Source organism: Miniopterus natalensis, chromosome 13 (assembly GCF_054644295.1).
Source record: "Miniopterus natalensis isolate mMinNat1 chromosome 13, mMinNat1.hap1, whole genome shotgun sequence".
In the NCBI taxonomy this organism is placed as follows: domain Eukaryota; kingdom Metazoa; phylum Chordata; class Mammalia; order Chiroptera; family Miniopteridae; genus Miniopterus; species Miniopterus natalensis.
In genome coordinates this window covers 38,290,186-38,314,915 of record NC_142093.1, presented here as the reverse complement: position 1 = coordinate 38,314,915, position 24,730 = coordinate 38,290,186, and the positions used below count along the sequence as shown (strand labels likewise).

The following is a 24,730-nucleotide window of genomic DNA, read 5'->3' as shown; positions in this document are numbered from 1 at the left end:
ATGCGGCAGGTTTAAGGTTCGAGAGCACTATTCTAACCGCAGGACCAGTCGGTGCAAGAGCAGGACCCAGCGAGTAAGACAAGCGTGGAAGCCCCGCACAGGCGTGCAGAGTCCCGCGTGCTTTACTGTGGGATTTATCTTTTCCTCCCTTGTCCAGGCTTATGCGGTAGGTAGGCGGTGGCTGCAAACAGCCGGGCGCGAGCCTGCCCCGCTCAGCCGCAGCAGCGCCGCCTACAACCGGTAGAGGGCGCTCTCCACGGTGCCTGTCCCGCTTCCAGCCGGGCTGCGCCTGCGCCCGGGCTGCGCCTGCGCCCGCGCCCTCACCTGCTCCCGTGCCAGCGCATGCGTAGGCTTCCGCGGTTGGGCGAAGGGCGAGGCCGGTCCCACGCCTGCGCACTCGGACTAAGATGGCGGCTGCGGCGGCCCGCCTGGGCTGGGGAGCTGTGGCCGGTTCCGCAGGGTTACGCAGGCGGTAGGTGACAAATCCCGAGCTCTGTGTAGGGACGCCTCTGGACGTAACCTGCAGAGCGGAAACCTCCCTGCCCGCTCCCTCAAACCGGGTAGTGAAAGGTGCCTCTGGCCGAGCCTTTGGGTTCGCCCCCGTAGCCGCAGTGGGGGGTGATCCCTGGAGGTGGGCGTCTGTCGTTGAGGCAGCCCCGCGCCCCGTTCGGGTGGACTCTGCCCTGCCTGGCCGCGGGCGCTGAGACGCCGTGTCCGAGGCCCTGCGGTAGGAGGTTCGCAGAGACTGGAGTGGAGAGACCCAACGCAAGAGCTGTTTTTAAATCGTGCGGCCCCTCTAGCCCTTCACGTGCATTCCCTCCTCTGCCTTTTAGACACAGAATCAGAAGGTCATAAAATGGGAGAGAATGCCTCTCTCATTTCTTCTTTTCCCCAGGGAGACCCAGACAGGGGACGTGACCTGGCTGAGGTCACACAGCATCTAAGTGACGGGACTGTGATGAGAATCCAGACCCCCGATCTCCTCCCCACCCCTTAAACCCGCTGCGCCCCCTTGTTTCCCCGCTTCCGGGCGCCCTGCCAGGGATACCCGCCCACCCGGGTTAGGGGAAGGGCGCCGAGGATTTAAGTAGGTGGTCTACCCCAGTTTCGCTTCTGGAACAAAAGGAGAAAAGGGCCCAAATTGTAGTTGATCTCGTTGTAGGGAGTTTTAGTGCTAATGATGCTCTTGAAGTTTAAATGCATCTCTTTAAAAAGGAATGAAGTTTGTCCAAGGATTTTTTGGTTAGTCACCCATCGTCCTCTCAAGTTTGACTCATGTCTATCACAATAATAGTGGTAGCTGACATTTATTGAACACTTAACTACATGGCCTAGCAGCAGTGTTTTAAGCACTTTACGTGGATTATTTCGACCCATCTTTATGAGATAGCTGTGAATATTAACTTCATTTTGGAGATGAAGAACTGAGGCCATTGCGCTAGCTGCTCCAGGGACATAGAAATGATGACAGTCCCGCCCCTTAATGAGTTTGCAGGTGAGAATAATCAGATGTTTAAAAAAAAAAGAGTCATAATAAATATGTTTAAAATTCCTTGGTGATTCATGTGAAATGAAAATTGTAATATTTTAAAGTAAACTAGATTTCAAAAGAATTTGCATTAAATGTCTAAAATTTTCGCTACTAAAGTCTCCTTTTATTTCCAGCAATACTAGTTTTTCCCTTTTCGCCTTGTTTTAATTTGTCAGAGGCATGCAAAAATAGCCAAACACTTCCTCTATCATAATGGAATAACCAAAGTTACAATAATAATATGCTTCCAAATAAGAAGCATATATAGATTGTTGGCTTCTTTAGCAGTTTGGAGGAGAAAAGTATACTTTCTAGTAGACTTTTTGAAGTGTTGAAATACCTTTCAAGCCATATAGAATAGGCTATGCCTTTCCAGGGAAATGTTGTAGAAACAGAAAAGGAGGGAGACTTTTCACTATATTTTTATTTTGTTTATTTTTATTTTAAAATAATTTTTTTTCCTAATTCTCACCCAAGGATGTTTTTTCCATTGTTTTTCAGAGAGAGTGGAAGAGAGAGAAACATCGATGTGAGAGAGACACATTGATTGGTTACCTCCTCCACTCACCCAAATCAAACCTGGGACCCTGGTCCCAAGTTCTGACCACTGAGCCAAACCGGCCAGGGCTTCTTTTCTTCTTTTAAATTTGGAACCATGTGATTTTTTTTATCTAGTTTAGTTTTAAAAATGTTTAAAAAGAAGGGAAAAACAGTTTGTAGTTCTTTGCCTCCTTCATGCATAACTAAGAGTCTGGGACTCCAGGTTATGAATTGCTAGTGTAGATACATTTCTGTTTCTTACAGATATTGCACTATTCTGTGTGTACTCAGTTATCAAGGATGTAAATTTCCCCTTGAGCTCTTGTTTTTAAATTGTTTGTAGCTATTCCTTGCCTGAAGAAGTGAAAATAATGTGGATAGAAAATGAAAATTTAGTTTTATTAATATTTTCATTATGGTTTTTTATGCATGAGAAGTAGAAACTGAGCTTAAAAGATTCTTAAAATGTCATTTTTATTTGTTTTTAAATGTAGGTTCTATGACATGATGAATCCATACACCATTAAGAAACAGCCTCTGCATCAGTTTGTACAAAGACCACTTATACCACTATCTGCAACCTTATGTAACACAGGTAAAATTCACTTCTTTTAGGGCAAATTTTGTTTCAGAAGCTAATGAAACTGCTTGAACGAAATTTTGTTGGGTCATAAAAGATGACAATTTGTAAATTCTTTTTTCAGGTGCCGCCTATAAAAGAACATAGCATTTTTTCCTTTCATAACATCACACTTTGCTGTAATTATTTGCTTACACATATCATTGATATTTAATTTCAAGAATCCTGAGCACAATGTCTAATAGGTCTATGAAGTTTCAGTATCTTGCATAACCTATTCTCTGAAACATAAGAGTTGCTTAATAAGTGATTTCTGAAGTGAAAATATGGTAAAAAGAAGTTACAGATGAGTTTGTGTTTCAGAGAATCATGTATTTTAAGCCATTACCCTCCTTATTTTTATAAGAATACCTCTAAAATCAGTAAATTTCTAGCTTTCATCCACACCATGGAACATAGTATTTTGAATGTAATTTTTCCTTTTTTTGTCAAAATGGGTCACTATGGTTTTTGACAATCTGGTTGATGTTACATGCTTTTATTTTCTTTACTGTTGGAAACAGGTATGAGGATAGGATTTGAAAGTTACTTGAATATGACCATTGTTGTGTTATAGTGGGAGGAACTGTTGTGTGGTTAGGGAAACTTGGGAGGAAAGGGTGTATGTCTGTGTGTAAATACCTATCTATATGTACTTATGGAGCTATAAGAGTTTAGATTCAGCTCCTGGCCTACCTCCATTTCAGCTCCATTTCCATTACTACCTTGAACACTTCCTGTGGCCATACTCTGGAAGTTGACTGACTCTGGCTAATGGCGTGAGTTGGATTAGGGTTGAGACCTTATCTATCCTGTGTACTGGGGCAAGAACAGGAGTACCTTGCCTATCTTCTTGAATCACAGAATAATTTAGCTATAAATATTGAGTACCTCAGCATGTTAAGCTACTTTAATTGGACTTTACATTTTTGTGGGACTGAATTATGTGGTCACATAGACTTTTCAAATTGGAAAGCTGCTGATTTTAGTCTTCGATACTGACTTTAAGCACCATTAATCTGTAGTTTTGGAGGAATTTATGCCTACCTATTTACCTATTAATACCAAGCATTATAGGAAAAATTATTTTCGATCAGTCTTTCTATCCTGGTGTAACCCTATGACACTTTCAGGGGCATCTTTCTGGATGATGGATCTGGGAGTCATTTTTTAAATACGTGATTAAACCCAATTTAGAAAATAATTGGAATGATTTTGTTAATACCTAGTCAAATCACTTTTATGAAATAGCTTTGTTTATTGTCAAAAGAAAATTTATGTACTGATGTCATATATTGTTTTCTACTTCAGTTTATGCCTCTTAAATATTTTTTTACAATTACAGTTCTTACCTTAAGTATTTCTAAAAAATTTTCTTTCTGTATATATAGTTTTACACAAATGGGTTGAGTAGAATAAAGCCAGATTTAATTCTTCAAATACTGAAGGAGTGCCTAATGTGTGTGGAGCTTTTGGTTACCAATAAATTATTTAAAAAGGTTGCAAGAAATGATTGGTCAGAACCAGGGCTAAAAGAACTTTGTTGTCTATATTTACAGAAAGCCCTTTCTTTTTTTTTTTTTTTTTTTAAATATGTTTTTATTGATTCCAGAGAGAGGAAGGGAGAGGGAGAGACAGAAAATCAATGATGAGAGTCATTGATTGGCTCCCTCCTGCACACTCCCTGCTGGGGATTGAGCCTGCAACCCAGGCATGTGCCCTGACCAGAATCGAACCCTAACCTCTTGGTTCATGGGTTGACGCTCAACCACTGAGCCGTGCCGACTGAGCGGAAAGCCCTTTCTTTAATGCTCCGTCTGAAAAATTGTTTCCTTGTAACAGATTTTCAGAGGCATTTATTGATTAGTGATATAAGTATTTTAAACCAAACAGTTAGACATTGAGGTTATATAAAATTTTTTTCTTCTTAAGGATTTGCCTGGTCACCAAGTCACCAACTGATATCTTATAGGACAATGACTTAAATAAGCAAAATGTTGGGATTTTAGTTTCAATTTCTATTTCACCAAGGAAATGACAACATCAATTAGCTGAACCTGTATGGCAAGGTGCAAGAACAGTTTTCAGCTGTCAAGTTAGAATCTTTTCTTGTAAGAAAAGCACTTCCATAACAACCATATGTTTTGCTAGATTTAACCTCTAATTTAAAATAAAACTGTTGCTCTGATATTTTCCTATCTTCTAAGATGTGTGCTATGAGGATTATGACAAGATAGGAAGACTGATTTTAAATATATTTTCCTGTTATGCTTGGCACTAGTAAGTATGGAGTGGCATTATGCACAGTGGTTAAGCAAGTCAGTGCTGGAAAATTGGCAGCGTTATCTCTTTAACTAGCTCAGTGACATTGAGCTTTAGTTTCTTCACTTATAAAATAGGATAAAAACAGTGCCTCGTTGGCAGGATGTAAGGATTAAGTGATGTAATTCATGTGGAGTGCTTAGCACCATGCCCAGTACATGTTTATTATTATTATTATTTATTTATTAATTTATTTATTTATTTTGATTTCAGAGAGAGGAAGGGAGAGGGAGAGATAGAAACATCAATGATGAGAGGGAGTCTCATTGATCGGCTGCCTCCTGCACGCCCCCTACTGGGGACCGAGCCTGCAACCCCGGCATGTGCCATGACCAGGAATTGAACCATGATCTCCTGGATCATAGGTCAATTCTCAACCCCTGAGCCACGCCAGCTGGTCTATTATTATTATTTTTTTTAATTTAATTTAGAGAGAGAGGAAGAGGAGACAGAAACATCGACTCACTATTCCACTTTTTCATGCACTTACTGGTTGGATTTTTATTGATTTTTGTATGTGCCATGACCAGGGATCAAACCCACAACCTTGGCATATTGGGACAATGCTCCAACCAACTGAGATACCTGGCCAGGGCCCAGAACATGTTAATGACTCAATGAATTAACTTATTTTAGTAAGATGAGAATTGGTGTTTTTTGGTCAGAAGGTTTATTTTCATAATAAATAATAAAGGCCTGTTTAGTAGTTTTAAAACTATTAAAACCCTAGTACTATCTATCCTTTTGTCCTACAAACTGTTATTATATTGACAAGGCAGGAAATTAAACATTCTGTTCTTTCTTTAGTGCGTTAATTAATTCATTCTCAATCTAATCATGGCCTTAGAAAAAAGAAAGAAAAGAACCTGTAAAGATAAGTTTTAAATATTCCAGAAAGTAAGTCACATAGATTCCCACTTACATGATAAGTTTTGGTGTCACTAACTCTATACCAGTGGGCAGTTACTTAACTCTTTGTAATTTAACAAGTTATTTATCTGTAAGCGTCAGTTTCTTCATTTGTAAAATGGGAATAATAGTACCTTCTTCATAGGTTGTTAAAAGCTTAAATACATTTAAAGCACTTGACCTGCCCTGGCCCGTGTGGCTCATTTGGTTGGGCATAGTCCCATGCACTGAAAGGTTGCCAGTTCATTCCCTGTCAGGGCATGTGCCTAGGCTGTAGACTGGATCCCTGGTAAGGGGCGTGCAGAAGGCAGCTGATCAATGTTTCTCTCTCTCTCCCCCTCTCCCTTCCTCTCTCTCTCAAAATCAAACAAAATATTTTAAAAAAAACAAAAAGCACTCGACCCTGTCCTTGGCATGTAAATAGTAAGCGCACAATAAATATTAGTTGTTATTATAAATATATTTGTCTTTAAAAGGATGGTAGCACTTTGGAAAGAAGACAATGTAACATTTTACTCTATAATATCATAGTGTTGATGATTTATGATTATGATAGCCCTTGATATTAAGTCACCAAATAGAATGCATATGATTCCTGAATTACAATATACCTTCCTACTTAAGTGTAGAATATTACTAGAATCTATTGAGTAACAAAACTATCTAATCAAAATTAATATAAAGTTCAATGGATTTATCCTATATTGATACATTGCTTTCTTGTCTTTAAAAATTCTTTTATTTTGTCAGTTTGGGGCAACAAAGTTGTATTTTCTTTTTACTAATTTTTCTTCTTTTGGGTCTCTGAAAATGATAGTCCATAAATTGTTAACTACTATTTCTAGAATAACATTCTTCTTTGTTTCTCTTTTAGTGAGACACATGTTTATTCAAACACAAGATACCCCAAATCCCAACAGTTTAAAGTTTATTCCAGGAAAACCAGTTCTTGAGACAAGGACCATGGATTTTCCCACACCAGCTACAGCATTTCGTTCCCCTCTGGCTAGGTATATTACAGTTTTCCACTTGCTTTTACCAAGAAACATAAATAACTGACTTTAGGGTTAAGGCAGCTTTATTTAGTTATTGCATTTTTATGTGCACTGCATTTTTTTTCCAGAGAATACTTTCTCTTCAGGTAAGGGATAGAGAAAACTAAGAGTTGATATTAGGAAACCTCCTGAAAAGTGATGTATTTGAGAGATCTATATCATGACTACATAACAATTTATATTTTTACTTAAGAAAAATCATCCATAAAAGTGATAATATGGTAAATTTCCATTCTAAATCTTTAAAACTGTTTTTTGTTTTTTTAAAAATATCTTTATTGATTTCAGAGAGAGGGAGAGAGAGCGATAGAAACATCAATGATGAGAGAGTCATTGATTGGCTGCCTCCTGCACACCCCCCACTGGGGATTGAGCCCTTGCAACCCAGGCTTGTGTCCTGACTGGGAATTGAACTGTGATCTCCTGGATCCTAGGTTGATGCTCAACCGATGAGCCACGCCGGCTGAGCTAAAACTGGGTTTAATAAGCAATGAAAACTTACTCATTTAATTCTTAAGGATAGCTGAATTTCTAGATGTTTCAAAATAGAGTCATTTCTAAAATATTCCACTCATAACTATAAATGATAATAGTTATCAGATATGGAATGATTTTTTTTTAAACAAAACTACTCAGTTGAGCCTGGACCAGTATGGTTCAGTAGGTTGGAGCTTCTTCCATGCACCAAAAAGTGACAGGTTTGATTTCCGGTCAGGGCACATAGCCAGATTGCAGGTTTGATCCTGGGGAGGCAACCGATTGATGTTTCTTTCTCACATTGATGTTTCTCTCTCTCTCTGCCTTCCTTCTGAAATCAATTTAAAAAAAACAAAACAGCTACTCAGTCGAGACAGTTTTTAAATTCAGTAGAGACAAGTTAATATATGTTAGACAAAGCATAAACAATAACATTATTGGAATGAAACACTTTATAGCTGATAGCTAAAGAAATTATAGTAAGAAATATTAGCCCTAATATTTGGCTCAGTGGTTAGAGCGTTGGCCTGCAGACTGAGTTTGATTCTGGCCGACGGCACATACCTCAGTTGCAGGCTTGATTCCCAGCCCTGGTTGGGGCACATGTGGGAGGCAACCAGTTGATATCTCTCTCTCACATCGATGTTTTTCTCTCTCCCTCCCTTCCACTCTCTGAAAAGCAATGGAAAAAATATCCTCAAGTGAGGATTAAAAAAAGGAAAAGAAATAGAGTCAGTATTAATAGAAATTTTTAGTAATCTGTGCCTGATACTGATTGCCCATGATATTTGGAAAATAAAACTTAAATAATTTTCAATATATACACTCTTCTTATATGTCTCATTTAGGGATGTCAGAAAGATGCATATCTCAGAATGGTTTTTAAAATTTATATTAATCAAAATGCACATTTTTTTGACCTAAAAATGCACTTGTCAGAATATACCTTAGAGCATTTGTTTTTCACACTTTTTGATACAAGCCACAATAAGAAATGCTTTATATTCTGACCTAGTGCACACACCACATATACATATACATATATCCATATATATATGTGTATTATACACACACATATATACGTATATATATGTGTGTATGTGTATGAAACATGTTCGATGGGACAGTTTTCACCCTTACAATGTGCAATCCATTCTTATATTTTGTTTCTTGTTCGTTTTATTTTATCCTTTTCTGTTTTGTTTTATTAGATAAAATTTTGGTCACTACATAATCTATTTCACAACTTGCTGGTGGGTTTTAAAAACACTACCTTAGAGAACACCAGCATATATACATAAGGTGTGTGCAAGGAGATTCATTGTAGCCTTGTTGGTAATGGTAACAAGTTAGAAACAACCCAAATATTCATCAGTAGGAAGAGTTACATAAACATTGTTCATCCATAGTCTGTAGATATTAAAAAGGATGAGGAGGACCCATATTAACTCTCATAGAATGGCCTCTAAGACATACTGTTAAGTGAAGAAAGCAAGTTTCAGAACAGTAAGTACAGTATGATTATTATGTGTATAAAAACAAAAAGCACAAAACATATGCTCCACAAAGACCAGCACATGAATCTTTATAGCAGATTCCAGATCTCTTTTTTTTTTTTAATTTTTATTTATTTATATATCTTTATTGATTTCAGAGAGAGGAAAGGAGAGGGAGAGAGAGATAGAAACATCAATGATGAGAGAGTCATTGATCAAGCCCACAATGGGGCATGTGCCCTGACTGGGAATCGAACCCCGATCGCCTGGATCCTAGGTCGATGCTCAACCACTGAACCATGCCTGGCCAGACCAGATCTCATTTTTTAAAAGAAAAAAACTTGAGCTGCAGAGGATTAAGTGCAGTGTTCAAGATTATATAGGTGGTCTACAGCAGGGCCAAGACTTAACCTTGGCAGGACTAGAATTTAGGCTTCCAAGTATTATTATCTGTAATAGCCTCACCCCCCCAAAAATCTGGGAATGTCCATCAACTGGAGAGTGACTAAACAAATTGTAAATGCCCATATAACATAATACTACTCGACAATAAATCAGAATAAACTATTAGTACACACAGAAACAAGGATCACTCTCAAAAGCATTATGGTAAAGGAAAGAAGCCAAACACAAAAGACTATATGGTTTCATTTATATGAAATTCTAGAAAAGGCAAAGCAGTAGTGACATAAAGATCAATAATTATGCCCAGACGGCGTGGCTCAGTGCTTGAGCATAAGACCTATGATCCAGGAGATCAAGGTTTGATTCCCAGTCAGGGTACATGCCCTGGTTGCTCAGTCCCCAGCAGGGGGCGCTGCAGGAGGCAGCCAATCAGTGACTCTCATCATTGATGTTTCTCTCTCTCTCTCTCTCTCCCCTTCCTCTCTGAAATCAGTAAAAATATACATATATGTATATATATATTTTAAAAAGATCAATACTTACCAGGATGACAGATGTACTAACTAACCTTATTGTGGAAATCATTTCACAGTATATTTGTGTAGCAAGTCATCATGTTGTACCCCTTCAACTTACACAGTGTTTTATGTCAATTATATCTCAACAAAGCCGGAAACATTTTTAAAGCAAAAATAAAAATAAATAAAAAATCATTGCCATAAAGAAAAAGCTAGCAGAGTGTGGAGGTAAAGCAAGAGGGCTGAATTTAGAGGGAAATGAGGGATCTTCTGTAGTAAAAATGCTCTGTATTTTTACTGTGGGGTTGCTCAGTTGTAGGGAGGAGGATAATACACGGTTGGCTGTGATTTGAAACTGAGGTTGGATATATGGAAGTACTTTTATTTTTCTCTGTACTTTTGTTTATTATAAACTTTTCATAATTAAACATTTTATTATCTATTTTTTTTTTCCCCCCCACAGGCAATTATTTAGGATTGAAGGAGTGAAAAGTGTCTTCTTTGGACCAGATTTTATCACTGTCACAAAGGTAAACAAGCATAGGATGATGTGAAAGGAAATGCAAAGCACTTTCAGTTTTTCTGAGTCAAATGCCCCTCTCGAATTTCCATTCTTAATGTATTTTATACATAATGTTATTAAAAAGTCTCAAATTATGTTTACTTCTCACATTTCTTAAGTTAATTATTTTAATAGAATTCCAGATCTCTCATTTTTTAAGAGAAAAAAACTTGAGCTTCCGAGGATTAAATGCAGTGTTCAAGATTATATAGGTAGCCTACAGCAGGGCCAAGACAACATTGGCAGGACTAGAATTTAGGCTTCCAAGTATTATTTTTATTAATTTTTAGTTTAAATTGATAGAATAATAAGAGAAGCAAATAAGTAATCACACAATATATATATTTGACCAACAGAATGATTGAATATATATATCTGCTTTCAAAGTAGGCACATCATGGCATCTGACCCATTCTACCATCCTGCAATAACACTTCAGAGCTTCACACATAGAGCAGTGGACTGTGTAAGTTCTTCAGCACTTGGTCAACCTGTAAATGTCAAAAAAAGGCAAGCTAAATATGCTAACCATTGCAATAGCTAAGGTGGTATCTACTAAAAAAGGCTGTTTCATTTTTAAGTCTACTAGATTAATGAGAAATGAACTATTTAAATTTGAACTATGTATCCTTTTAAATCTGTTAATTGGTATGCATGCACTGTACTTAATCACTTGTCTAATTTCACATCAAAATAAAAAGTATTCATTCAACTCCTCTTAAGCAATTTGAAAGGATTACTCTGAGTTCTTTATGTACTGAAAAAGTGGACATACTGGGTTAGTAACATGTTACATCTAGTGCAGTATTCTGATGTAGCTATTTCTCAGAAAGCCCATTCTTTTAAAAAAAAAAAAAAAGTATATTGATTTCAGAGAGAGAGAGGGAAACATCAATGATGAGAGATAGTCATTGACTCGCTGCCTCCTGCACGCCCCCTCACTGGGAATGGAGCCCAAAATCCTGGCATGTGCCCTGACTGGGAATCGAACTGCTATCTCTTCGACCATAGGTCGATGTTCAACCGCTAAGCCACACGAGCCCGGCAGAAAGCCCTTTCTTTACCATATTTGTGAAAATGTCACTTCCCTCAGGAGCTCATTGTCCTGTTTATTTTCTTCATTGCACTTATCTTAATTGTATTTTTTATTTTTATTCCCTGTCTTTCCTACACTAGAATATAAATTCTGTGAAGATAAAGGTGGTCCATCTTGTTAAGATTTTCTAGAACAATGCCTGGCATATAGTATGCACTCAAATAAATTTTTGTAGAAGGAAACAATGTTGTAAAATTTTCTAAATTGAATTTTCAGCCTTCAAGTAGCTTCCCACAAATGTAGAATCATGGTGAGCAAGTCTGTGTTAACTGATCCCTAGTCTTTATCAGTTTAGAGACATCTGGCCTCACCAAGTTTTCTTTCTTGGGAATTTTCTGAGGGAGAAAAAAGGACCAGCATTTATTTAATATCTCTAACATGTTTGATATGGCACGAGTGCTTTACATACATTATCTGGTTGAATTCTTACTAGTTATTCTTGTCTTTATTTTACAAAATGGAAATTATGCATTTATTTTAAGACATTTTTATTTAGTTCTTTTACATACAGCCTATGCTATTAAATATTTTTAGATGAAAATATGCGATTATATCTTACAGGGTGTTTGTTTTTTTTCTTGATTTGATTTTGGTAAGTCATCTTTTATTTCTCTTTCTCTTCATAATTTAGTTACCCTTTTTGAAATTTCAGCTTCACTATTTTTTGCTTAAAGAAATGACATAGCTAATAAATAATATTCCAAATAAGGGCACATACTGATGTTAAATAGGTATAATAGCAGATTTCATTTGTTTTCTTTCAGTTAACCTTCCTCATCATGGACTATTCCATTTACCTGATATCTTCAGTGATTGCCTTCTGATCTGTAATTGATAATTCAGAGGCTGCTTTATGTATCATTTATGTTTTTTTTTCTAAATGTGTAAGTGTATTTTCAGCTTATATGTTGCCTTTTTTCCTCATTCAAACTTTACGAAATTTTTGTTACCAAAATTTCCTTACTCAGTAGAGCCCACTGTTTACTGAAGATCTGAGGTAGCTTTCTGATCCTTCTTCCAAATAATTCATTAAAACATTACCTCGAACTAGTTCCCATTCCCAGTCACTAAGGCATCACACTAGTTTTGCTCTGGTATCCCTAGCAGTGCCCATTTAGCTCCTCTTCTGTGTACTGCCTCTAAATTGGTTCTAATGCATTGCAAAAATTGTTCTTAGGCATGTAGCCTCAAGTGTAGAAACCTTAGCCAACAGTTTCCTGAGAGTCTAAATAGACTGCATCTTATAGTTTTTTCTTCTACAGAGCTCTCCTTTTAAAAAATTTCTTTTAAATCCTCATTTTTTGGGGGTGTCCCAAAAAATGTATACATGCACTTTGAATAATTATAAAGGCAGTGTTTATTAAAATACATTTTATTTTCAGAATTGAGTTATCAGCTGTTAAAGTGCATATACATTTTTCGGGACACCCTGTATATGTATTTTTTAATTGATTTAGAGAGAGAGAAACATGAGTGTCCCAGAGAAATATTAATTGGTTGCCTCTCATACACACCCGAACTGGGGATCAAACCTGCAACCTAGTTATGTACCCTGACTGGGAATTGAACCTGTAACCTTTTTGGTGTATGCGATGATGCTCAACCAGCTGAGCCACCTGGCTGGGCTAAAGAGCTCTCCTTTAAAAAACTAAAACAATATATCCTGCCTTTCTTCTTTTAGATGTTAGTACTATTTAGGTATTTAAGAATTATACCTTTTTTTTTTTTTTTTTTTTCACTTTAAAAATATGTCTTTATTGATTTCAGAGAGAAGAAGGGAGAGGGAGAGAGCGATAGAAACATCAATGATGAGAGAGTCATTGATCCGCTACCTCCTGCACACCCCCCACTGGGGATCAAGCCCTTGCAACCCAGGCTTGTGTCCTGACTGGGGAATTGAACTGTGATCTCCTGGATCCTAGGTCGATGCTCAACAGCTTAGCCATGCCGGCTGGGCTTCCTTTTTTTTTTTTTTTAATGGAATCAACCACTTGGTCAGATTTTGGGGTGAAATAGTTATTGATTCTTTCTTATCGATTCTTTCTTATTGCTCTTGTTGACAATTTACAAGCTCTCTAGCACAGTAGCCATAGATAAAACATGTTACATGTTTTGGCTCTACAGTTTTGTCACTGGGTTTCTTCAATGCTCTTTAAGTAATATATGTAAATTGAATTTTTTAATAGTTGTCATATTCTATGTATTTGATTAAGCAGTTATATCCTGTTCTCTTTAAAAGAATGGGAAATTTCTTCATCCTCTTTATTGATTTTTAGATTTTATTAATTTCTTAGAGTGAGAGGAGGAAGAGGGGGGAGAGAGAGAAACATCAGTTTGTTTCACTTATTCATGCATTCATTCTTTGATTCTTTTTTTAAATTCAGCCTTTTAAAAATCTTTGTTTTTAAATTTTTTGTTTATTGATTTTTGGAGAGAGGAAGAGGGAGAAAGATAGACATTGATTTGTTCCACTTATTTATGCATTCATTGGTTGATTCTTTTTAAGTTTCTTTATCTTTATTGTTGAAAATATTACAGATGTCCCCTTTTTACCCCCATTAACCCCCTCTACCCCACATCCACCCCACCCCCAGACCTTCCCCAGACCAGTGTCTATGTCCATGGGTTATGCTTATAAACATATAAGTTCTTTGATTAATCTCTCCCTGCCCAGTCCCCCCTCCCCACCTTCCCCCTGAGATCCCTCAGTCTGTTCCATGCTTCTATGTCTCTGGATCCATTTTGTTCATCCCTTTATTTTGTTTATTATATTCCACATATAAGTGAGATCATGTGGTACTTGTCTTTCTCTGACTGGCCTATTTCACTTAACATAATACTTTCTAGTTCCCTCTATGCTGTCCCAAAGGATAAAAGATCCTTCTTTTTTACAGCTGCATGGTATTCCATGGTGTAAATGTGCCACGGCTTTTTTATCCACTCATCTACTGATGGGCACTTGGGCTGTTTCCAGATCTTAGCTATTGTAAATTGTGCTGCTATGAACATAGGGGTGCATAAGTTCTTTGTGATTGATGTTTTGGGTTTATTAGGATATATCCCTAGAAGTGGGATCATTGGATCAAATGGCAGGTCAATTTTTAATCTTTTGAGGAAACTCCATACTGCTTTCCATAGTGGCTGCACCAGTCTGCATTCCCACCAGCAATGTACTAGGGTTCCCTTTTCTCCACACCCTCACCAGCACTTGTAGTTCGTTGATTTGTTGATGGTAGCCATTCTGACAGGTGTGAAGTGATACCTCATTGTGGTTTTTATCTGCATCTCTCTGATGATTAGTGACGTTGAGCTTTTTTTCATGTCTCTTAGCCATCTGTATGTCCTCTTTGGAGAAGTGTATATTTAGGTCCTTTGCCCATTTTTTAATTGGATTGTTTGTCTTCATTTTGTTAAGTTGTATGAGTTCCTTATATATTTTGGATATTAACCCTTTATCAGATGTGTCATTGGCAAATATGTTCTCCCATACAGTGGGCTCCCTTTTCATTTTGCTGATGGTTTCTTTGGCTATGCAGAAGCTTTTTATTTTTAATGCAGTCCCATTTGTTCATTTTCTCCTATGTTTCTCTTGCCCTAGGAGATGTATCAGCAAACATATTGCTATGAGAGATGTCTGAGGTTTTGCTCTCTATGTTTTCCTCTAGGATTTTTATGGTTTCATGTCTTACATTTAAGTCTTTTATCTATTTTGAAGTTACTTTTGTGTATGGTGTAAGTTGGTGGTCTAGTTTCATTTTTTTGCATGTACCTGTCCAATTTTCCCGACACCATTTATTGAAGAGACTGTCTTTACTCCATTGCATGTTCTTGCCTCCTTTGTCAAGTATTAATTGTCCATAATGGCGTGAGTCAATTTCTGGGTTCTCTGTTCTGTTCCACTGATCTATGTGTCTGTTCTTGTGCCAGTAACAGGCTGTTTTGATTACAGTGACTTTGTAGTATAACTTGATATTGGTATTGTGATCCCTCCAACTTTGTTCTTCTTTCTCAAGACTGCCATGGCTATTCGGGGTGTTTGTTCATTCCATATAAATTTTCGAAGCGTTTGTTCTGGATCTGTGAAATTTGCTGTTGGTATTTTAATAGGGATTGCATTAAACTTACAGATTGCTTTAGGTAGTATGGACATTTTAATGATCTTAATTCTTCCAATCCATGAACATGGCGTGTTTTTCCATTTGTTTATATCTTACTCTATTTCTTTCTTCAGTGTCTTGTAATTTTCTGAGTACAGGTCTCTTACCTGTATTCCTGGGTATCTTATATTTTTAGTTGCAATGATAAATGCGATTTTTTTTTTAGTTTCTCTTTCTGAGAGTTCATTATTGGTGTATAAAAATGCCATTGATTTCTGGGTGTTAATTTTGTATCCTGCTACCTTGCTGAATTCATTTATTAAATCTAGCAGTTTCTTGGTGGAGTCTTTAGGGTTTTCTATGTACAATATCATGTCATCTGCAAATAATGACAGTTTTGTTTCCTCCTTTCCAATATGGATGCGTTTTATGTTTTTCTTCTTCTTGTCTGATCACTGTGGCTAGGACTTCCAGTACTATTTGAATAAGAGTGGTGAAAGTGGACACCCCTGTCTTGTTCCTATTCTTAGGGGAAATGGTTTTAGTTTTTGCCCATCGAGTATGATGTTGGCTATAGGTTTGTCATATATGGCCTTTATTATGTTGAGGTATGATTTCTCTATTCCCACTTTGCTGAGAGTTTTTATCAAAAATGGGTGTTGGATTTTATCGAATGCTTTTTCTGCATCTATTGTTATGATCATGTGATGTTTGTCTTTCAGTTTGTTTATGTGATGTATCACGTTTATTGATTTGCGAATATTGTACCAGCCTTGCATCCCTGGAATAAATCCCACTTGGTCATGGTGTATGATCTTTTTAATATTTTGCTGGATTCAGTTTGCTAATATTTTGTTGAGGATTTTAGCGTCTGTGTTCATCAAGGATATTGGCCTGTAATTCTTTCTTTGTAGTGTCTTTATCTGGTTTTGGAATTAGGCTAATGCTGGCCTCGTAAAAAGTGTTCCTTCCTCTTGGATTTTTTGAAATAGTTTGAGGAGGGTAGATATTAATTGTTCTTTGAATGTTTGGTAAAACTCTCCTGTGAGGCCCTGACTGGGAATCGAACCCTGATCTCCTTGATCCTAGGTTGATGCTCAACCGCTGAGCCACGCCCAGCCGGGCAAAAAATATTCTTAAAAGATATAAAGTACTGTTTTATATTTGTGCCCTTGGGTGGAAATTTTAGCATTTTCCTTCAAATATTTACAGGAAAGTGAAGAGTTAGACTGGAATTTACTGAAACCAGATATTTATGCAGCAATCATGGATTTCTTTGCAGCTGGCTTACCCTTAGTTACTGAGGAAACATCTTCAGGAGAAGCAGGTAATATGTTGGGTAATTAATATTTGTCCTTTTAAAAAAAGCTTTTCTATTTCACATTTGTTTTGATTACATTTGTTTTAATTTCAGAAGTCATGGGAATACAGATTTTTATCATTGTACTATATTTATCTCTGGGACCAATTCTGAGGAAATGAAACTTCATATATGCTAGTTTTGCCCATCATTTTTGAAAATTTGTAAATAAATTGCATCTGTTATACAAAACTAAATTTTTCAATTATAAAAATTTTCAAACATACAGAAAATAGTATAAAGCTCACCAGTTAGCCCTCCTCTCAGATTTAACAAATGTTAATTTTGGCTATAATTGCTTTAGATCTATTTTCAAATAAAATATTAAAGACATAACCAAAGCCCTACAACCCCCATCCCTTTTCCCTTTCTACTTCCAGAGATGTATGTAAACTCAATTTTACTATTATTATTATATTTAAAATTTTATTTTATTGTTAAGAGTATTACAGATGTCCCCCATTTTTCCCTCTTTTCTCCCCTCCACCCATCTCCCACCCCACCCCACCCCACCCCAGGCCTTCACCTACCTATTGTCTGCGTCCATAGGTTATTCATTTCAACATTTACTACAAATACAAATCTTTGCAGTGAATATATAACATTGGTTTTTGTTTTTAACCTTTAAATAACTTGCGTTATATGCAACCTTCCTTTTTTCACTGAGCAAAATATTTTGAAATACATTCATTTTGAAAAGCAATGTAGTTTTGTTTTATTTAGTTTAAGTGCTGGATATTCATTATATGAATAAACTACAGTTAATTATTTTGTTCCTTTACTTATGTTCAAGTGAATTGTTTGTGCTAATTTCTATTACAAATATTGCAATGGGCATCTATGTACAGTCTCTATGCATATGTGGAGAGTTTCTTTAGCATATATTTCAAAAGTAGAATTGCTGTATTGTAAATTGTGCTAATTTATATGCAAATTAGCAGTGTATAAGAATTTTGACTTTCTTATGTCTTTCTTATCACTTAGTGTCTTTTACATTTTTTTAACCAATATGTTAAGTGTAGAATGATACCTTGTTTTAATTGCATTTCCTTGGTATTATAACACTGAGCCTGAAGGTTTTCATATGTTTATTGGTCATTATTTTCCTTGTCAATATATTTCCTGTTCATAATCTTTGCCCATTTTTTAAAAATTGAGTTATATGTCTTTTTTGTATCAATTTTATCAGATTTTTAAGTTTTCTGAGTGTCAGTTTTTTGTTAGGTTTTTCATAGCAGATAACTTCTCCCTAACCATGCCTTATCTTTTCACTATGTTTAGGATAGCTTTTGTCATTCAGAAATGTCTTTTTAAATATGAAATGTTTCATGAATTTGTGTGTCATCTTTGCTCATGGGCCATGCTAATCTCTGTATCATTCCAGTTTTAGTTTTTGTGTTGCCAAAGCAAGCAGTTTTTCTTTTTAATGTAGTCACATGTATTCATCGTTTTCTTTGTGGTTTGTGGTTTTTGTGCTTTGTTGTAAATAACTTATTTTGTGTAAAGCATTTGGAAGAGGAACTGTACATGGAGCTCAAGTATTATATTTATTGTTGATGAAGTTTTTCCTTTTTCCATTATAAAGATACTGTTATGTGCGTGTGTGTATACACATACATTCATACCTACACACACACACACACAAACATTCGTATAATGACCTTTAGATGGTATTGTTGCATTTCTAGGTATATACTCTAAATGAGTTTTACAAATGTACACAAGATAGCACATGGAAACATGCTCTTTGAAATATTTAAAAAATATATCAGCAGTTAAAAGAAATGAACTAGAGTGGGAGATATCAATGTAAAAAGATATAAAAGAAAATATTAAGTGATAAAGGAAAAGTGAAGGGTATATTTACTTACTTTTTTTTTTTTAATATATCTTTATTGATTTCAGAAAGAGGAAGGGAGAGGGGGAAAGAGAGAGAGAGGGAGAGAAACATCAATGATGAGAGCGTTGTCATTGACCGGCTGCCTTCTGCACACTTTCTACTGGGCATCGAGCCCAAAACCCCAGCATGTGCCCTGACCGGGAATTGAACTTCGATCTTCTGGATCCTAGGTCGATGCTCAACCGCTGACCCATGTCCGGCTGGGCTACTTACACACTCTTACATATGTACCATTTATGCATGGCACAGTTCATGAAACAGTTATTTGTGTTCTTGATGGATATATACATAAAATTGATATAACATTTTGAGAGCCATGTGACTATGCCTACCAAATTAAAAAATACACAAGACTGTTGACCCAAATATCCTACCACTGGGAATTTATTTTGCAGATATATTTACAAAAGTATACTGATAAATACTTTACACAAACATGTATGCTGCAGGATTGTTAGAAATAGCAGTGAATTGGAAACAACTGAAATAATCAAGAAACTAGCTAAATGAAGACAAATGGGAAGACCTTTAAGGTATTAAATCAAGAAAGTCAAGGTATAGAACAGTGTGTATTGTGTGATCTCATCTGTGTAAATGTACATATGGAAATGGAAATGTACTAGAAGGGTGTGCACTAAACTCATGATAGTGGTTGCCTATGGAAGTGACAACAGGGAATGGAAATTAGGTTTGCTGATGTAAGAAAATTTTAGCTTTATTACATTTTATTTTTTTAAAGATTCAAAGTTAATATAATTTAATATTGATAATTGTTACTTATGTTGTTGCTAGAACTCTAGTGTCTCTTATAGTGTGATTTGAATCGTCTGCACTTTTAGTTTTCCTGAAGGTAAACAAATTTCTCAAAAAAATTTAAAACCCATAAAATGGCATTGGTGAAAATCAGTATATAACCTTACAAAGTAAAAGAAAAACAAAACTGAAACAAAATTTAAAAATAACTTTTTGCTCAGATTTATAGAACATTTTGGAAATTTCCATAAGGCTTACATCTATATTTAGTATGATCATCATTTTGAAAACCACGAAATTAAGAAATTGAAAATATAACTTAACTTACAAACTAGTTGTGCCTTTTCGTCTCAAAGATTCCATCAAAATCCAGACAACCTCTTTTTCTGTTATGTTTCAATCCTTGAGAATTAGGAAAGTTTGCAGATTTATTGACCAAAAAATTGAAACCCTGCTATCATTAGTAGATTAAGTTATTTCAGTATACTCACCTTTGTCACCAGATATCAAATTGATCAGTGTTCCTTAATTTTTCTTTAGAGAACTGAAGGAGTGATCTTTCCATTTCCCAAAAATCACTTTATCACCATACCGAGTTACCAGTTCTATGCTTTTACTTTTTTAATGAGACATTAAAATTAAGTTAATATTGTCCTGTTTTAATAGTACTTGTATTTGCATGGATATGAAATTTCTACTGTTGATATGCTTTATTTGTAATTGTTTCTAGGATCTGAAGAAGATGATGAAGTTGTGGCAATGATTAAAGAATTGTTAGATACTAGAATACGGTATGTGCTTATCCTTCTACTTGAGATCATATATACTGCAGAATCAATTTTCATTATATCAATTTGCTTTTGGTTGCCTGTGAGCTTATAGTAGAGCTTTAAAAGAAGTATAAGTTAATGTAAACCACTGTAGGTAGCCATAACAGTTGAATTTAAAGCCTGTATATTGTCTATATTCACTCCAAATCTTAAAACAATCTATCTAAACATAGTCAGTAAAGGACTTTATCTTTTACAGTCACCATTAAGTTTGACATTCATATAATACCAAATTTCTTAGAAAAAAATGATTTAACAGTGTTTGGGAAGATTGCGAGGGAAGGATTACCTATATTTTAGGCTATTGTTCATAAAGAGTAAATTTAAATAAGTGGAGAACTTCAGGCTTCTACTTTTTGCTTATAGCAGACCAGTGGTCTTGGTGAGAAGTCCCAGAAAAGCTAGGTAAAATACAATAAATAAAAAAATTGTGTGTGAAGGCATTAAATAGCTACCAAAGCAAACAAGATCCTGTAGGGAAGGAAAGCACATTGAGGCTTCCCTTGGGGCATTTGCTTATTTTTGGTGTGAGGCTAGAATATGAGAAGCTGGCCAGGGGCATTTGCTAAGAAGCAGAAAAGCCATTTAGCTTTTTGCAAATGGTTTGTTAAAAGAGGGGAGAGGGAAGGGGAGAGAAGAAAGAAGAGAGAAGAGAAACATCGATGTGAAAGAAACATCGATATGAGAGAAACATTGATTGGTTGCCTCCTGTATGCGCCCCTACTGGTGATTGAACCAGCAACCTAGGTATGTGCTGTGATCAGGAATGAAACCCCAAACCTTTTAGTGTATGGGATGATGCTCCAACCAACTGAGCCACCCAGCCAGGGTTATGCATATTATTGACCCAGCAATTCCACTCGACAATATGGATGAATCTCACAAAGAACAAAATAAGCCAGTTGCAAAAGAGTAAATACTATATGTTTCCTAAATGGAATTTATATTTTAAAATTTTTAAGTTTAAAAAAAAGGCAAAACTAATAAATGGTGATAACAATTAGGAAATGGTTACCTTTGGTTGGGAGGAGTGATTAGAAAGAAGAATGAATAAGAGGGCTTCTGAGAGGCTAGTGTTTTGTTTCTTGGTCTGAGACAAGTGTATGTTCACTTTGTAAAAATTGATTGAATCGATTGTACATGATTTCTGCATTAATTTTACATTTCAATGAAAAGTTTACCTGAAAAAAAAAAAAGCCAGCATGTGTCAATTTCTCTGTATTCACCCAAAAGAAATTAATGAGTATATCTTAGGTAGTTACTATAATTATTAGGAAACTTGAAATCTTAAAAAAGATGATTAATAAGTAAGATTAAAATATAGTAAGTAGAGCATATTATTTGTATGAATGAATTTGACAAAATTAAAATTACAAATGAGACTAGCCACATTTATTGTTCTCTATTGTAAGAGTAGCTCTAACTTTGTGAATTTTACCAATATAAAATCTAAGCTCTGAGTATTAAAGTTTTTTTGATGGAAATTTCTATTCTCTTAAATATATCACAAATATACTGTGACCACAGGCCAACTGTGCAGGAAGATGGAGGAGATGTAATCTATAAGGGGTTTGAAGATGGCATCGTACGGCTGAAACTCCAAGGTTCTTGTACCAGCTGCCCTAGTTCAATCATTACTCTGAAAAATGGAATTCAGAACATGCTGCAGTTTTATATTCCAGAAGTAGAAGGTGTAGAACAGGTATGCCAATATTATGTGATGGTTTAGATTTAATATTAAAATAAACATTTGCGAAGAAAAGAAATTCATGATCTGACATTTTCTTCAAGGGCTAGATCTTAGTGTTGCAATTTTTGTTAGACTTGACAACTGTTTTAGAATTAATTTTAGTGTTATGAATACCTACCTAGTGCCAGGCATTTTTACAAATATTACTTCATTTACTCTTCTAATAGCACAGTGTCTTAAGATTCATTTCCATTTTGTGCACAGGAAATTGAGACTCATGGGGCATACTGCTGCTCAGCAGTTGAGCATAGACCTAGGATCCAGGAGATTGTGGTTCGATTCCCTGTCAGGGCACGTGCCCAGGTTGCGGGCTCCAACCCCAGTAGGGGGCATGCAGGAGGCAGCTGATCAATGACTCTCTCATCATTGATGTTTCTATCTCTTTCCCTCTTTCTTCCACTCTCTGAAATCAATAAAGATATATTAAAAAAACAAACTCTTGAGAGAATTGTTTTCCATTAATTGTCTCAGAATAGAACCCGATTAGTTTAGATTTTTTTAAAAAACTTACTTTGTTCCATTTCCTTCCGTATGCCTTTTAAAAAATTACATTTGTTGACACTGGTGGATTGACAAAGGACATTTTTATTTACTTGTCCAGGGTGGAGTGATTGGCAAGATTATAAACTTGAATTGACATTTAATTGTAGTAGGTGTGGTGAAGAGAAAAAAAATTCTTAGGTTTATATAACTCTTTTCCTTACCAAAGGAATTGTTCTTTATTATTTGAGTAATATATTAACTCATGAAAAGATTTTAATCATTTCATTTTTTCTTCAAGTGTTCATTACTAGTTTTATTAACTTATTAGAAATGAAAGTCGTAACTTTTTTCTAAGGTTTAAAATGAATTTTATCTGAGTAAGATCAAATGGTTGCCAATATATTTTGTTTCCTTACTTTTTTTAGGGATTCATTTTTCTTTTTTAAGTTTTTTATTTATTGATTTTGAGAGAAAGGGAGGGAGAGAGAGAGAGAAAGGGAAAGAGAGAAGAAAAAAAGCATCGTTTTGTTGTTCTGCTTGCTTATGCATTCATTGGTTGATTCTTGCATGTGCCCTGACCATGGATCGAACCTGAAACCTTGGTATATTGGGACAACACTCCAACCAATTGAACTACCCAGCCAGGCCTCTGGATTCATTTGTTAATATTCAGTTGGCTTTTATGTTGTTAGGCCAGTTTACAATGCAAACCTTGGGCTTTGAAGCTGATAATAGATTTATTTTTTATTGACATGCATTGTTATAGAGTAGGGTATTTCAGGTAAGCAAATAATGTTAAAACAGGAAAATAGCAATTTCTAATTATTTTCTTAATTATTAAATTCTCTTTGTTTTTTTGGTTCTAGGTTATGGAAGATGAATCAAATGAAAAAGAGGCAAACTCACCTTAAAATAAATTGAGTTTTCTTTGGACCCAGCAATCGGACTTGTTGATACTATATACCAAGCTTTTATTATTAATGGCTTAGGAACTTGCAGATTAATAAAATATTACCCTGAGAATGATATATAAATATTGCATGTTTACTTTACCTCATATGAGTTATTTATAACATCCTGAATCATCTTCTGTACACATGGATTTTTATCCAGGGTTATTTTAATTTTTGTTAGTCATTTCTCATGATTAATTCTTTGCATAACGTTTGAAACAGTTTAAAATACATTTTACCTCACCCTAGCCGATTTTGCTCAGTGGTTAGAGCATCGTACTGTGCACTGAAAGGTCGCCAGTTCGATTCCTGGTCAGGGCACACGCCTAGGTTGCGGGTTTGGTCCCCGGTCAGGGTGGTAGCTGATAGATGTTTCTCTCTCCCTCCCTCTCTTTCTCTCTCTCCCCCTCCCTTCCTCTCCGTTCTCTAAAATCAATAAAAATATATTTTTAAAAATATCAGGCTAGTAGTCCCCAGTGTAGTAGCATATAATTTCTCCCTAAGAGACCAACCCCCCGCCAAAAAAAAAATCATAATGCTGAATACTGATTAAAAAGCAAAACAAAACCAGGTTCCAGAATGTAGAAAAAATTTCCATTAATTATAAGACATTGCAGGCTGAATTAATTGCTCAGGCTTTATCCCATGAAGCAGAATCCCTCTGAAATGAAGATGAGAAGCTGCTTTGGTCCTTCTACTGGCTTCTGTAGTCTGTGCCATGCCAGAAATTTGGATAGTTATCTTTCTACCATAGCGGTACTGCCTTTTTAGAGAGCCCAGATCGCAAATTATCCTTCTCTCTCATTTTTCTATAGTAATTCAGAGACAACAGTTCATAAACAATGTCAGGAAAAGAAAGATGGGTACATTGCATCTCTGGAATTCTGGTCCCCAAAACTACAGAGATTAAAATAGGGATGGAAACAAGAACTCCAGCAGTTATGAATGCCAAGAATTGAAGTTTTTATTTTTGTCCTTTGATTCACAGAACCAGATAGTGAGGTTGGAGAATTTGCTTTCTGAGCTATTTTAGATGGATTCAGCTTAGACTGGGAATTGCTTTGAAAGCTAGGA

At 35.9% G+C, this 24,730-nt stretch overlaps 1 protein-coding gene and 1 pseudogene across 5 annotated transcripts; one reads left to right on the top strand and one right to left on the bottom strand.

Moving 5' to 3' along the window:
- The first annotated feature begins 2,554 nt into the window (after positions 1 to 2,554).
- On the top strand, positions 2,555 to 23,737 carry NFU1 (NFU1 iron-sulfur cluster scaffold). 5 transcript variants are annotated; one of them, XM_016224227.2, is made up of 7 exons: positions 2,555 to 2,666; positions 6,796 to 6,931; positions 10,336 to 10,402; positions 16,840 to 16,954; positions 20,371 to 20,431; positions 21,998 to 22,172; positions 23,570 to 23,737. In XM_016224227.2, exons 1-7 carry the CDS (start codon positions 2,576 to 2,578, stop codon positions 23,612 to 23,614), a joined length of 690 nt encoding a protein of 229 aa, XP_016079713.2. In that variant the 5' UTR covers positions 2,555 to 2,575; the 3' UTR covers positions 23,615 to 23,737. The 5 variants fall into 5 exon arrangements, with proteins under 5 accessions (XP_016079713.2, XP_016079714.2, XP_016079716.2 ...); XM_016224228.2 differs by lacking the exon at positions 6,796 to 6,931 and adding an exon at positions 10,822 to 10,900 and having other exon boundaries at positions 2,560 to 2,666; XM_016224230.2 differs by lacking the exon at positions 6,796 to 6,931 and having other exon boundaries at positions 2,561 to 2,666.
- On the bottom strand, positions 18,298 to 18,397 carry LOC148091654 (U6 spliceosomal RNA; annotated as a pseudogene).
- Positions 23,738 to 24,730: the final 993 nt, after the last annotated feature.

What these genes read in the sequence shown, in the direction of transcription:
- NFU1 (XM_016224227.2), top strand. Translation starts at nt 2,576, where the DNA reads ATGATGAATCCATACACCATTAAGAAACAGCCTCTGCATCAGTTTGTA. An exon ending in ATTTTATCACTGTCACAAAG is followed by an intron (nt 10,403 to 16,839) that starts GTAAACAAGCAT and finishes AAATATTTACAG; the next exon opens with GAAAGTGAAGAGTTAGACTG. An exon ending in TTGTTAGATACTAGAATACG is followed by an intron (nt 20,432 to 21,997) that starts GTATGTGCTTAT and finishes CTGTGACCACAG; the next exon opens with GCCAACTGTGCAGGAAGATG.